Here is a 14589-nt window from a genome sequence, read left to right as displayed (position 1 = left end):
ATTTTACCGAACCGACAATTAATGGCATGGCTTTGGTAATTGATTTTGTATGCCGGCGGTATGCCATACCTACCAATATATATATTTTGTTATTTATTTATTTTTTTCTATTTAGATATCTTAGGTATTTTTTACATGCTTAACTCCTTAGTTTAGAAAATAAATGACTCCTTAGTTTAAGGATTTAAAAAATATATGTATGTGTATATGATTGATCATGTCATAATAAATATAGAAAATATTGTTAACACAATTGATAGCATGATGATTAATGATACTATATATACATGTCCATATATATGATTTTGAATGTATATGCATTGCTTATGTTTAGGATGATGGAGTCTAGCCAATTAACCGCTAGTGCACAACATGGATTAACCCAAAATGAACCACACAATGCAACCGAACAAGCACCCCAATCTAAAAATCAAATTGAGCCCTTGGAATTGGAAGACAGCGAGGAAGAAGTGGAAACCACTAGTTGTGCCATATACCAACCGAACCAGCCAATAATTTTGGCTAAACCAATTTTTGGCAACCACAAGAAGGTGGTTGGCTAGCGGTAACTGATTTTCAGTAATTATGTATATGTGGCTGGCAGGTGGCACAAGGAATTTGGCATGGTTTGCTAACCGAACCCAACCCTATCTAAAAGTCATCTTTGCCAAGGATTAGAATGAAGTTTTCTAATTAATTATCTACTTAGGGATGTTGCATATTGACATTGAGATTAATGTGGACATTTACAAGATTTTGCAGACTTCATAGAATTTTACTGACTTTTAAACAGTTTATAAAAATTCCATATATACAATTCCACAAGTTTGAAAATAGACTTTTGCAAAATTCAATATATTTAATTTGTAGACTTACAATGAACCAAAAAACAAACCTGGAAGTTAAGAATAATCAATTTCCTCCAAATTCTTTTTTCTCTTAAGTACAGAATCAAAGTAATTTTACACATTGATCCAAAATAAAATACACTGACCGATGAGGTTCTCAGGTTTTTAATGCATATTATCTTCATCACAACCAAATGTAGAAGCATTGCTATTAAAGATGGAAATGGAAAGATGTGAAATTCATTCATCGATCTTGTGTTCTGGGTGCGCGTTTACTACATAAGAACGAAGATAAAAACATATTAAAACATATGTAGCTATTAGGTCAACGAATATCTAAGAAATGTGAGTAGAAGATATGAAAAACATGTACTAATTGGATTATGGCAACTAATATCAACTTTTGTGCTTAGTCTTAGTGACTTTAATTTATGATAATAAGAAGTCGGTTTAACCTGTTGGATTGGTTCTTCATGATCACCAAATTAAATCACAAAAATGAAAAACATATTAAATTAAGTTACCCAAATTAAATCATAAAATAGAAAAACTTTGTGGTGGTGAATTAACCAAAAAATTTAGTTTGACGTTTGTGAGAAATTGTTAATTGACACTCATCCTACACTTCTCCTTCATAAAACATAAGTGAAAATATACATATAGAAAAATGGATCTTGACATTTTCAAAATATTAATGTTAATAACAACTATATTTTGTTTTATGACATTTATTTTTTTATTTTTCCACCCATGCGATGTACTTTAGAAGACTTTTCATTGAAACAATGCAAGCTATGCAACTCACGTGTACACTCGATTTTTGAGTTGCTTAGCTCGAATATGAAGTAATCTGCCCCTTCGAAGGAAACACAGTCAAACAATGCAATTAGATACTGGCTAAATGCCAAACAATGCAATTAGTTATTTTCTGGATAATACTTGAATGAATGGATATATTAGTCTCATATGAATAACGTATTTTTAGCATATAAATTTTATAATAAGGAACATTCAATATTGGTATATTCAAATGAAGCGTCCATTTATTTCAAATAAATGACTAAACGATTTTTGATTTGAATATTTTTGTTTAAATGATATTTACATAAAAATTAAGAAATTAAAGGATTCCGTTTATAGAATTTGTATGGTAACATTATTTGCAAAATATGAAATATTTGCATTCTCATGAAGGGTATATCTCCTTATTGTCCAGAGAAAAAATAATAGGTTAATTAAAAAAGGGAGGCCTTAACTGTGACTGAACAACGCATATATGCTCTTATAATTTATATGCGTTTATATACCTTTGACCTTTACTTTCATGGTCTACACTCTGCAGGCTCAAAGCCCTCAAACCCGGTTCCAATATAAAAACAAAAATATTGCTTAATTATAGACCTCTTGACAACATATCACATTAGTGGGAAACATTTTAGTGAATAAAAATTTCTATATAAAACGAGTTTATTGTCGTATAATATTTTGATTTAATAATATTATCATGTATAATTTGTTTTCTTTATCGCTCATCAATTAAAATTTTATTGAATCGAAAACCATGGCGATCAATACGTTTCTTACCCTTTATCCAAGAAGGCGTCAAAAGAAAGAAAAAGGTGCTTCATAGCTTTGAGGCAATTGCTATCTAGCTAGAGCCAGCTCATTACCTTCTGTTCTGCCAGGTGACTTGGTGTACGTTTCAAGGCCACACGTGCCCCTTCTACATCCCTCTTACTCTCACGCAACTCAGTCTCTCTCTCTCTCTCTCTCTCTACGTGAGTATGCAAATAAATAACAGATGCATCAGATTCATCCGAGCATCAAATATTATATTCCTCAAATGGCAACATCCCACAACTCTCAATCTCTTCCAAACATGTTGCTACTCTCCCTCATTCTCTGTTTATTTATGGTTGTGGCATCAGCTGGCAATTTCCAACAAGATTTTGACCTAACTTGGGGTGACCATCGTGCTAAAATAATCGGTGGAGGCAATGTTCTGCAGCTTTCACTTGACCAGGCCTCTGGCTCTGGCTTCCAATCCAAGAAGCAATATCTTTTTGGCAGGATAGAAATGCAGCTCAAGCTTGTTGCAGGAAACTCCGCCGGCACCGTCACTGCATACTATGTAAGATTATTAGTGACCAAAACAATGATTAGTCTAGATTACCCTTCTGCATTAATCTTTAATGGAATTGTAATTTATTGTAATTACGAAATTTGTGTTTGTGTTTTGGTTTTTGACATTTGGGGTCCTTTGCATGCAGTTGTCTTCCGAAGGGCCAAACCATGATGAGATTGATTTTGAGTTCTTGGGGAACGTGACTGGAGAGCCTTATATAGTGCATACCAATGTGTACTCCCAAGGGAAAGGTGGTAGAGAGCAACAATTCTACCTATGGTTCGACCCAACAAAAAATTTTCACACTTATACTTTTCTTTGGAACCCCCAACGCATAATGTAAGTCATAAGCGAATTATTTGCACTCCGAAAGTGTCATTGTGTACTCATGCAAAAGAAATTGCACATGCAAGTGCATGATGACTTTGAAGTGTGGATAACAGTTCTTATTAACTACATAATATTATTGACTTACTATATATATCATCATAAATTAATATAAATACGAATGTGATATCATCGTAACCTATCTTAAATTTGGCCAAATTTGATATATGTGAACACTGCTTGACTTTTTTCATGCAAATTACGATTTGACACACATGCAAAACTTAACTTATACAAAACACAAAAAGAAAAATTTTGCGCACTTATCAAACAGTCAATGTAATAAGCCAAGTGTTGATATTTGGAAACAAATTAGCTCTATATATTACAGTTTCTAATGACATGCAAATTGCTGCGCATTTTGGTTTTTGTGCAGATTGTTAGTGGATAACATCCCGATAAGAGTATTCAACAATGGGGAATCTTATGGGGTTCCGTTCCCAAAGAGCAAGCCCATGAAGCTCTACTCAAGCTTGTGGAATGCAGATCAATGGGCTACAAGAGGAGGGCTAGTGATAACAGATTGGTCTAAAGCTCCTTTCACAGCCTACTACAAAAACTTCAATGCCAATGCCTGTGTGTGGTCTGGATCATCTTCATGTTCATCTACAGGAAACATAGAAAAAGGCTCCAAAAATAATGCTTGGCAGACTCAGAGCCTCGATGCAATTAGTCGCAGAAGACTCAGATGGGTGCAAAAATACTTCATGATTTACAACTATTGCTCTGATTTGAAGCGATTTCCTCGTGGCCATCCAAGGGAGTGCAACCGTTCTAGGTTCTAGACAGGGTTTCATGTATATATAATATCATTATATATTTTGCAAGCACCTCTTACTTTGTAATATAATTCATGATGTTGGAGTGTATAAGTTAATAAAACTACCATGTACTTCATGCAAACCGAGTATTTTTTATTGAACATTGAAAAAAATGGTACGTGACCGACGGATGACACACTTTCACTGTTAAAAAATTGCCTATAAAACGAGAAGAAAATGTTCTTGTATTACTATTAAGTCGCATGTGTGAATTTGAATCATTGATCAGATCGCACATTTGAAACATTGATCAGATTGGCTATCATGACCGAAGGGGTTTCAGTCAAATCATTATTGAATATAGATTCGTTTAAGGGCTCTGGCCTAATTATATATGTTTGTTTCGCTTGACTATGGCTACAATACTCTGCCACTTAGAACTCTTATATCCAATTTAACGACCATATATAATTTTGGAAAAATTAGTATCCAGTTTTTAGTTTTTAATGTTCATTGATTAAGACCTTATTAGATTTTAGATTTTGATCAAAATCCTAGCATTAATATATTAATGAATTACATGTAAGTTACATAATTTTTATATAAAAAATTAGTAATTGATTTAGAGTTTTAATACTCACACCCTTATAATTAACTCCTAGTTAATTTTCAATTCAAACATTTCCCAAATATAAAAAATAAAATTAGAATAAGTTTGTACCATAAAATTTTTATAAAAAATTTTCAATTTTTTTAATCTTATATGTATCCATTCTTAAATATATGGATTTGTTAAAAATGTACCCTTTTTTTAATATAAAATCCTTTTTTTAATATGAAATGTACCAATTTTTTATATAAAATTTCATTCAATCTTTTCTCTAATCCATTTTTTAAACTTATATGGGTATCTACTTCGTTGATTCGAGAATGTATCCATGTCAAGTTTAATAGAAGAAATTTAATAATGTTATTAAGCCTATTTTTTTTTTATGCTTTTGAAAAATGTACTCATGTTTTGGTACAATAATTTTTTGGTTAGTTTTGATGAACGTACCCGTGTGTGTGTGTGTGTGTGTACACAATATATTGGAGAGTATAATTCATCTTTAATATTTTTAATCCCATAATTATGAGTTTTATTTAAAATCTCATTAATATAAATAACTACAAATTTTATTTCTAATTTAAAAATATAATAATCTACATAGAAATACGTTATTACATTAATATCATGGACCTCAATTAAAAACTAAAAACCACAAAGGTTTTAGTGACAGAACATTGGTGATTAGGGACTACATCCAAAGTGTCCCCGTAATTTTCTTTAACAACCCTTGAGTTGAATAAAAAAAAAAAACTTTTTCGTTTAAGGGTTCTGGCCTAACTATATATATATGTTGGTTTGTCTTGATTATGGCTACAATACTCTGCCATTTAGAACCCTTAGATCCAATCTAATGACTATACAAACTAGAAATAGAAATATATGATAAAAAAAGTTTAGCCATAAATATAATATATTAAATGTAACGTTTCTAACAGTAAATGAATATATTTAAAAATAAAACTTAATTATCTTGACATGTAAATATTTTGTTTTTGAATAATTAATGGCATTTATTAAAGTCGAAGGACTGTGATCAAAATTTGTAAAAGAATAAGGTTTTAATCAATGAAATAGAAAAAATAAGGATAAGAACCTAATTTCTCCGTTAATTAATCAATTAATTAAATGGGGAAGATAAAGAAGGTACCTTTCTTGAACAAAGCAGGTCTCGGGGACTGAACTGAACTGAACTGCAAAATGGTGAAGGACATGGCCATATGAAGCAAAAGACATGTTTGTTAAACCTTGTTCCCACTAGCATTTCCCTTTGGGTTTTGCTGGTTTGGCTTTGCTTTCGTTATTGAGTAATGTTGTGTGTTTATGTATACTTGCATTTTAGCGTGGGTTCAAATTAATCCATCAGCTTCCTAATCTAACATCAACCCACAAAAAAAAAAAAAAAAAAAAAACCCACGAATCCGAGGTATTTTGTCTGGTTTGAAAATCAAAGTGTGACACTCCAACCCCCGCCCCTTACACTCGCAACAAAGCTCCACAGTAACATTGTTTTCTTAATGGAATGAACTTTTGTTAATACTGAGAAGTGACGAACTGAAGACATGGATGAATATTTTTAATTAATTGAATGAAATATTTGTTACAACGATAAGCGGGAATTGAATGTGAGATCTCAAGTGTGATGGTGAACATTCTCAATAATATAGCGCTACAATTTATTTACAATCTAAAAAAATTCTTCTCCAAAGAAAAATAAAGCAATTCAGATCAATTTGTCATGTCTTAACAATGTTTATGCGAGTTTGACAAAAAAATAAGGAAAAGATTTCCACACACCATTTTACTATCTGTACACCCCTTGATTACTCATGACCATTGATTTGTAAATCAAAGAGGAAATCAAGGAACACAAATGAATAGGAGCGTGAATGAGAAGAAAAAGGATGTGTGATACAGAAATCCAGTTTCCGAAACTGAATTTTATAGCACTTTTGTTGCAGTGATGTGAATTTAATAGTTGTCTACAACTGTTTCCAATGTTAAACTCAAAATTTTCAACTTATAATAGTTTGATCCCAATTTATAAGAGTAAAACGAACAATATATGGTCCGGTGTGAAATACCATACAATTGAAGTTGCAAATGGACTCAGATTTGGTTTTGAAGTGGCAAATTAGGTGTCATATTTTGTTCATAAAAAGAGAGAGTATATTTTTCAACAATAATTTTATGTTTTAAATTGTTTAATAAACTTGGGATTTGATATCTTTAAAATGTATGGCAAATTAAGTGTTACCAACTTACCATACGCTAAAGTCTTGTTGGACCGTAGAAAAGTTGTGAGAAGTGTTGTAGTAGGTTTGCCATAACTAAACCAAAGTTGCCAAACAAAATTTATGATCATATATTCTTCTAAATTTGACCGATGTGTTTTTAAAATGATTGAAAGCACTTTTAGAGAAAATGTTTTTGGGTTCCAAAAGCACTTTAAGTACTTTCTGCAAGAAGCACCAGTTATGTGCTTCTTCCAGGAAGCACTTTAAGTGTTTTTCTAGGATTTACTTGCATTTTTCCTAAGAATTGGTTCCAAAAACATTTTCACCAAAACGCTTTTAGTCATTTTAAAAGCACATCCAAACGAATTTGTCCAACCAAACATAACGTAATTTGGTGCTAAAATAAATACTAATACTAGCCTCTTGCCACACGCATACGCGTGTGGCAATTGGCCTTTTTATATATTTTTTTATTTAAATAATTAATTTACATATTAAAAAAAATGAATTAAAGACGTGAAACCATCCACTAACGTGGGAGGTTTTTTTTTTCTATAATTTTAAATATTAAATTCATTCAAAATAAAAATATGGTTAAATATTTTAGCTTCTTTTTGTTCAATTGTAATTTATGAAAATCTTAGAAGGCAATTTATGGTATTTTGAATGTTTCACCATTTTAAGATGCTCCCTTTATATATATATATATATATATATATATATATATATATATAGATAATTAGCGTTTTTATATCCAGTACGAATTTGTGTTTTAGGAAATATACAGTAGTACGGTTTTTTTTATTAACTACTTGATGTCGAGGTTCGAAGTCCTGTCGTCTAAATTAAGAAAGTGATGGCCTAACAATTAACATGTTTTCCCTTAGAAGACACGTATATGAAAAGAAAAAAAATTTGGAGTGAAATGAAGTCGAAATAAAATTCATTTTAAAAAGGATAACCCTTGCATTTCCTCTATGGAGGATGATATCATTCTCTCAGTTGAAAATAACTTATCTTCATTGTAAAAAAACTCATAATTGAAATCGTTCAACCTCTTAATATTCATTTGAAGAGCATCTATACAAAAAATCATTCGAATTAGATATTATTTAATCATCTAAATGTATCAAAGAAATCAACATTTATCATGAATATGTTATTTGGTACCTACACCATTAGTTTATTTTATACATTTGGATGACTAAACGATCTCCAATTCGAAGAATTTTTTTAGGGATAATCTTTAAATGAAAACAAGAGATTAAATGCTTTGGATCATAAAAGTTTTATTATGAAGATAGTTATTTGCAAATAGAATAATGAACTCATACCCTAATAAAGGAGTAATAATGCAAGTGTTATCCTTAAAATAAATATAAAAAAAATAAAAAACACACGTTGAAACAAGTCAATTAAAAAACATGAAAAACATATTGAATATGCATGTGTTTTGTAAGTTTCAAATTTATCACCCTCTCTTTTTTATTTTTCGCAAATGGCGATTTATCGCAGTGGGTGCAAGTTTGATCTCAACCAATTTTTCTCTCCTTTACAAAACTAACTATTTAACCTATTAAAGATTTATCATTCTACTAGAAAAAATTGGTGATATAGAATTGTATACATACTTAATTAATAATTAATAACCACTTAGTACTGTAGTCTAATGATATTCATCTTCACTTGTAAGTGAGATGTCTTAGGTTCGATTCTCGCTACAGGTGGACTTTAACCACATTATTGCTAGCTATTGTGAGGCTAAGCCCACCCCCTCTCCTTTAGTGTAAATAATATTTTTAGTTTTAAAAATAATAGTTATTACTTCTATTATTATCTTTTGAAAAAAAAATATAATTAGTTATATGTAACATACTATTACACATGAAATTAATATGGAGCTAGAACGTATATTCTGGTGCATGCAATGGGAACTGATAGCACCGCAATAATGAATACAGTTAGAATTAACGAAGTTGTAGGTTTATTTTTATATTTATTTAGTTTTTTTATCATCTTTTATCGGTTCAGCTGAATTAAACATCATACAGATCAAGTCAATTTTGTGGCGGTAATGGCGAAAATTGCGGTGGATGTATGTTACGGGAAATGCGAAGGGATCAAAAGTGTGACTCTTTAAGTCTATATGGATTTTCTGTTATTTCATGATTTTTATATAGTATTTTATAATATTATAAAAAGATTAATAATAAATTGTAAGGTGAGAAAAAAAATCTATGAAGCGTATCACGTTTAAAAGAGTTCTTTTAGTATTACACCAGCTGCATGAAGACTCCTAGGGAAGTGGTGGAGTTTGTGTGTCGTTAATTTTGAGCCTATCTTTATGGTCATTTATTGGGTGTGGTACGGTATATTCTAAATACCATGGATCACACTTCTGTGCTAGGAAGTTACTAGGAGCTAGTAAGAATCTATGATTATATATACATACGAAAGTGTTGCATCAATGGAGACGAGAAGCTAACGATGTGGATCATAGATTGGTTTGGCATGCTCCTTTAATTTAGCGGAAATTTATTTGCTTGATTTGAGGCAAGTCTAGTTTCATTTACGATGCCCTATTTGAAGATTGTTTTTACTTACTTGCCAATTTAGTAAATATAAAACCGAACTCTCATTAGTCCGGACTACTCAATAGTACTGAAAATGAACGATTATAATTAATTAAGGAAATATTATTTTTGCTTACAGGCGAATCTAATAGATTTAAGGCCGAATTATCCAATAATCTAGACTATTGAATACTTACCCATAAAATCATCCATGTTCTCCAATTTATTCTACAAGATGAATCAAAATTTAACCAAATTTTGATGGAACTATTTCGAAATGCCCCAGATATTAAACCGATATTTCCATCATAATCTCCCTAATTTGGAGATATTCGACGATATTATACTCATGACATCGAAATTGCCAAAATTTTGCCAACATTTCATGGATAAGGGATACATTACTTTGACATCCCGTTTCGATTATGGACATTCCGTTTCGATATTTTAATCTAGCCAAGAACTAGTTGTGTTGCAAATCATCTAGAAGATTAAGGGGGTGTATTCAATTAAGAATTTGAGGAATTTTTAAATCCATGAATTTTTATGGAGAAAGGGGTGTATTCAATTGGGATTTGAGGGATTTTAATTCTTTTAATGAATCTAGGGCTATTCAATTAGGAATTTAAGTGATTCTCTAAAATTCAAATATGCATTCAATCAGGATTTTAAGATGGTTTATGAAAATCTTTAGAAATTCGGGTGTATTCAATTAGGATTTTAAAAAAGTTTATAACATTCCAAGTGTATTCAATTAGAATTTAATTAAGAATTTGAAAAAGTTGAGGAATTTGAGGGAATTGGAGAGATTTCATAGTGTATTTTGAGCATCCACAAATCTCACATCTTCCCAAGAGATTTTGAGTGAATTGAATCAAAATTTTACATAGAATCTCTACAAATCAATTAAACTTCGTAAAATCCATGGATTTATAAATCCATTAAAATCTCTCAAAATTTCAATTGAATACACCCTCTATTTGTAGAGATTTCATGTAAAATTTTTATTCAATTCCTTCCAAATCTCATGGAGAGATGTGAGACTTCTGGATGGAAATTTTTATTTGAACCCATCTAACCTCTTTCCACACACAACTTAAATGTTAAATGTGAAATTTCTTTATTACCATATTGCATAATTTTCATCAAGTACAAAATAAAATTAACAAGATAAATAAGATTCATCAGTAAACCCACCCCCAATAATCAAACCCTAACTATCACGTCATTTTTCTTCTACGTTTTGTTCTGACGAAAACCCTACAACTCTCCCATAGAGAAAAAGCAAACTTTTTTTTTATAAGTGGACGTTAATCTTGAAGTTTTGGAACCTTCAATTAAGTATGAATGGATTTATGCAAGAATTGAATTATTAATTTATATGTCATATATAACGTTATGACTCTGCTACTTGTGCAAGTTTCCCTATTCTTTTGTTATTTTGGCCTCTGGTCAGCTTTGCTTCATTTACAAGACAATCGATTGTCCTCTTTTTGGTGTTCAGTATTATTTTGTAGGCAAAGGAAGTGGCCTTCTCATTCATAAGTGTGCGTGTAGGTCTTTTAATTTCCTCTATTTCCTTCAATTCATCTAGCAATATATGCTTATAGGTTATAATTTAGACGTCTTCATATCATCAAAGCATAAAAAACTCAAATTCATATGCAACATACATCGTCACGCAAGGTAACACTAGTACAAAAACATGTTTGCGCGACGAAAACTTGCGCGACGGAGCTAAATGCGTCGCGCAAAGTATGTTTGCATGACGCTAAACAAAACACGTCGCGCAAATGGCCTTTGCGCGACTGCACTTTGCGCGACGAAGATTGGCGTCGCGCAATACCGTTTTGCGCGACGTATGTACCCTTGCGTCGCGCAAAACGGTATTGGGCGACGCCAATCTTCGTCGCGCAAAGGCCATTTGCGCGACGTTTTGTGCGTCCCGCAAGATTTTGGCGCTAAAGCAAGTAAGGTTTACCGCTTTTTCTGTTGACTTTGCGTGACGCAGGGCTACATGAGTCGCGCAAAACAGCTTTGCGCGACGCAAGTGCACGTACGTCGCGCAAAACATCTTTGCGTGACGTATGTGACGTCACGCAAAACAGCTTTGCGCGACGTACGTGCACTTGCATCGCGCAAAGCTGTTTTGCGCGACGCCATATGCGTCACGCAAAGTCTTGGGTGGTAGAAACTGCAAAGTCTTGCGTCACGCAAGTAAGTAATTTAGGATTCATTTTTAGTCTCAATCCTTTGTAAACTTGAAGACAACCAAAACATCTTTCAATAAGATTTTTTAAAACCAATATCTAGCCAAAATACACTTACACTTGTGTTCATATTCTAACAGTACATTTATCTCACCACCAAAATTACTCGAGTGTAACTAACTAGAATATGTATATTCTATGATATAATTAGTATAAACAAATAAAAACTAAGGCCATCAACATTATAGTTTACAAGGATTAATATTTTGTATCTATTTTATTTAGTTTCACTAATTATTGTGATTTAATTTATTTGTATGCACATATTTTTGTACATCAATTACAAAATTGTTTTGTGTTGTACGAAGTTAATACAACTTAAGTTCGTACACTTTTTTTTTCAAGAAAAGCTTAGTTTCCCGTTTGAGAGTTAGTTGGATTTTGTGCATGGATGCAAAAGCATGCTTGCGGTCCAATTAATTATTGAATTGTCCCATTTTTTGGACAGTTTGGGAATGCATAGTTATGTGTTGTAGTTTGCGGTTCATAGATTAGGTTTCGATAGTGGAAAGAAATTGACGATCAGCATTTAGTTCATTGTATTCATATAGGATCAAGGAGTGTAGCTGTAAAAAATCACTAAAATCGGAGTTAAAACTACCGTTGAATCATGATTTTTCGTTTTTAACCGTCCAAATGTTTTGTCCCGTTACTTGATCTCAGAACGTTTGTTTTTTGTGATTTTTTACGTATACGATCTCCACGCATATACAAACAAGTTTTACGGTTCGATCGTTGAAATTAGTTTCCAACAATCCGTATCCCATCAAAACGATAGATTTGCTAACACTTTTGGAATTTATTTATACTTTCATTAAGTATAACATAAGATTTTGTGGTATCCACTAGCGTAAATATTTTAAATTGACGATCGAATTAGTTCATTGTATTCATATAGGATCAAGGAGTGTAGCTGTAAAAAATCACCAAAATCGGAGTTAAAACTACCGTTGAATCATGCTTTTTCGTTTTTAACCGTCCAAATGTTTTGTCCCATTACTTGATCTCCGAACGTTTGTTTTTTGTGATTTTTTACGTATACGATCTCCACGCATATACAAACAAGTTTGACGGTTCGATCGTTGAAATTAGTTTCCAACAATCTGTATCCCATCAAAACGATAGATTCGCTAACACTTTTGGAATTTATTTATACTTTCATTAAGTATAACATAAAATTTTGTGGTATCCACTAGCGTAAATATTTTAAATTGACGATCGAATTAGTTCATTGTATTCATATAGGATCAAGGAGTGTAGCTGTAAAAAATCACTAAAATCGGAGTTAAAACTACCGTTGAATCATGCTTTTTCGTTTTTAACCGTCCAAATGTTTTGTCCCGTTACTTGATCTCCGAACGTTTGTTTTTTGTGATTTTTTACGTATACGATCTCCACGCATATACAAACAAGTTTGACGGTTTGATCGTTGAAATTAGTTTCCAACAATCTGTATCCCATCAAAACGATAGATTCGCTAACACTTTTGGAATTTATTTATACTTTCATTAAGTATAACATAAGATTTTGTGGTATCCACTAGCGTAAATATTTTAAATTGACGATCGAATTAGTTCATTGTATTCATATATGATCAAGGAGTGTAGCTGTAAAAAATCACCAAAATCGGAGTTAAAACTACCGTTAAATCGTTATTTTTCATTTATAACCGTCGAAAAGTTTTGTCGCGTTACTTGATCTCTAAATGTTTTTTTTTCCTATTTTTGGCGTATGCGATCTCGAAGCATATACAAACAAGTTTGACGGTTGGATCGTTGAAATTAGTTTCGTACAATGTGTTTCCCATAAAAATGGTAGATTTACTAACACTTAGAGTTTATTAATACTTTCATTAAGTATAACATAAGATTTTGTGGTATCCACTTGTGTAAATACATTAAATTGACGATCGAATTAGTTCATTGTATTTATATACGGTCAAGGAGTGTAGCTGTAAAAAATCATCAAAATCGGAGTTAAAACTACCGTTAAATCGTTATTTTTCATTTATAACCGTCGAAAAGTTTTGTCACGTTACTTGATCTCTAAATGTTTTTTTTTTCCTATTTTTGGCGCGGTTGAGGTGTTAAGGGCGACCTCGTGGGTCGACAAGGAAGAAATCTAATCGATGATCTCTTACGCAATTTATAAATGCCTCTCTTTTTATGCATTTCGTTGAGATCAGAATTCGGGTATGCTTTCATTCACATCTGATAACTTAAGAAATGGATTGATGCATAGATCGGACCCTTCCCTAAAGCTATTGACCGAGTCAGGCATCTATCGCTCCCATCTCTTCTCTCTGCCCCTTCACTAACTACGCGCATACTTACTTTCGATCCGGCGTAGTGAAACAGTAGCTAAAGAAGAAGTACGACTTTGATGTGTTAAGAATACGCCTCTGGTTCTCAACTTAATCACCCTCCACCCCTCATGACTCACGCACGTCATCTCGAAGCATATACAAACAAGTTTGACGGTTGGATCGTTGAAACTAGTTTCGTACAATGTGTTTCCCATCAAGTGCAATGGTATATGTATTTACTAAGTAGATTTTAATTTATTTAATTTCTACTTATAACACTTAAGAAATTGAATGATATATATGTAAAAAAAATTATTATGGGTTTTTTTTAGAATAATATATTATTGTGGTGTTTATGTGAAATAAAAATTGAACTTGAAAGGAGTAAAGTCACATTTTTGGTAATTTTTTTAATACTTTAAAAAAAAAAAAAAAAAAACCTTGTGCGACGCTTTTATCGTCGCGCAAAACCACTT

At 31.9% G+C, this 14589-nt stretch overlaps 1 protein-coding gene across 1 annotated transcript; it reads left to right on the top strand.

The window, feature by feature from the left end:
* The first annotated feature begins 2635 nt into the window (after nucleotides 1-2635).
* Nucleotides 2636-4263, top strand: LOC103951226 (xyloglucan endotransglucosylase protein 1-like). The gene is made up of 3 exons (XM_009362539.3): nucleotides 2636-2979; nucleotides 3119-3312; nucleotides 3737-4263. Exons 1-3 carry the CDS (start codon nucleotides 2650-2652, stop codon nucleotides 4143-4145), a joined length of 933 nt encoding a protein of 310 aa, XP_009360814.3. The 5' UTR covers nucleotides 2636-2649; the 3' UTR covers nucleotides 4146-4263.
* Nucleotides 4264-14589: the final 10326 nt, after the last annotated feature.

Source organism: the organism of the source record quoted next, unplaced genomic scaffold (genome assembly GCF_019419815.1).
Source record: "Pyrus x bretschneideri cultivar Hongxiangsu unplaced genomic scaffold, Pyrus_bretschneideri_v1 Contig33, whole genome shotgun sequence".
Taxonomy (NCBI): Eukaryota; Viridiplantae; Streptophyta; class Magnoliopsida; order Rosales; family Rosaceae; genus Pyrus; species Pyrus x bretschneideri.
The sequence above is the reverse complement of the archived record's forward strand: the minus strand, read 5'-3'. Positions and strand labels throughout refer to the sequence as shown.

Coding starts and splice junctions, on each gene's coding strand:
- LOC103951226 (XM_009362539.3), top strand. CDS start 2,650: ATGCATCAGATTCATCCGAGCATCAAATATTATATTCCTCAAATGGCA. Junction 2,980..3,118: donor GCACCGTCACTGCATACTAT/GTAAGATTATTA, acceptor CTTTGCATGCAG/TTGTCTTCCGAAGGGCCAAA. Junction 3,313..3,736: donor TGGAACCCCCAACGCATAAT/GTAAGTCATAAG, acceptor GTTTTTGTGCAG/ATTGTTAGTGGATAACATCC.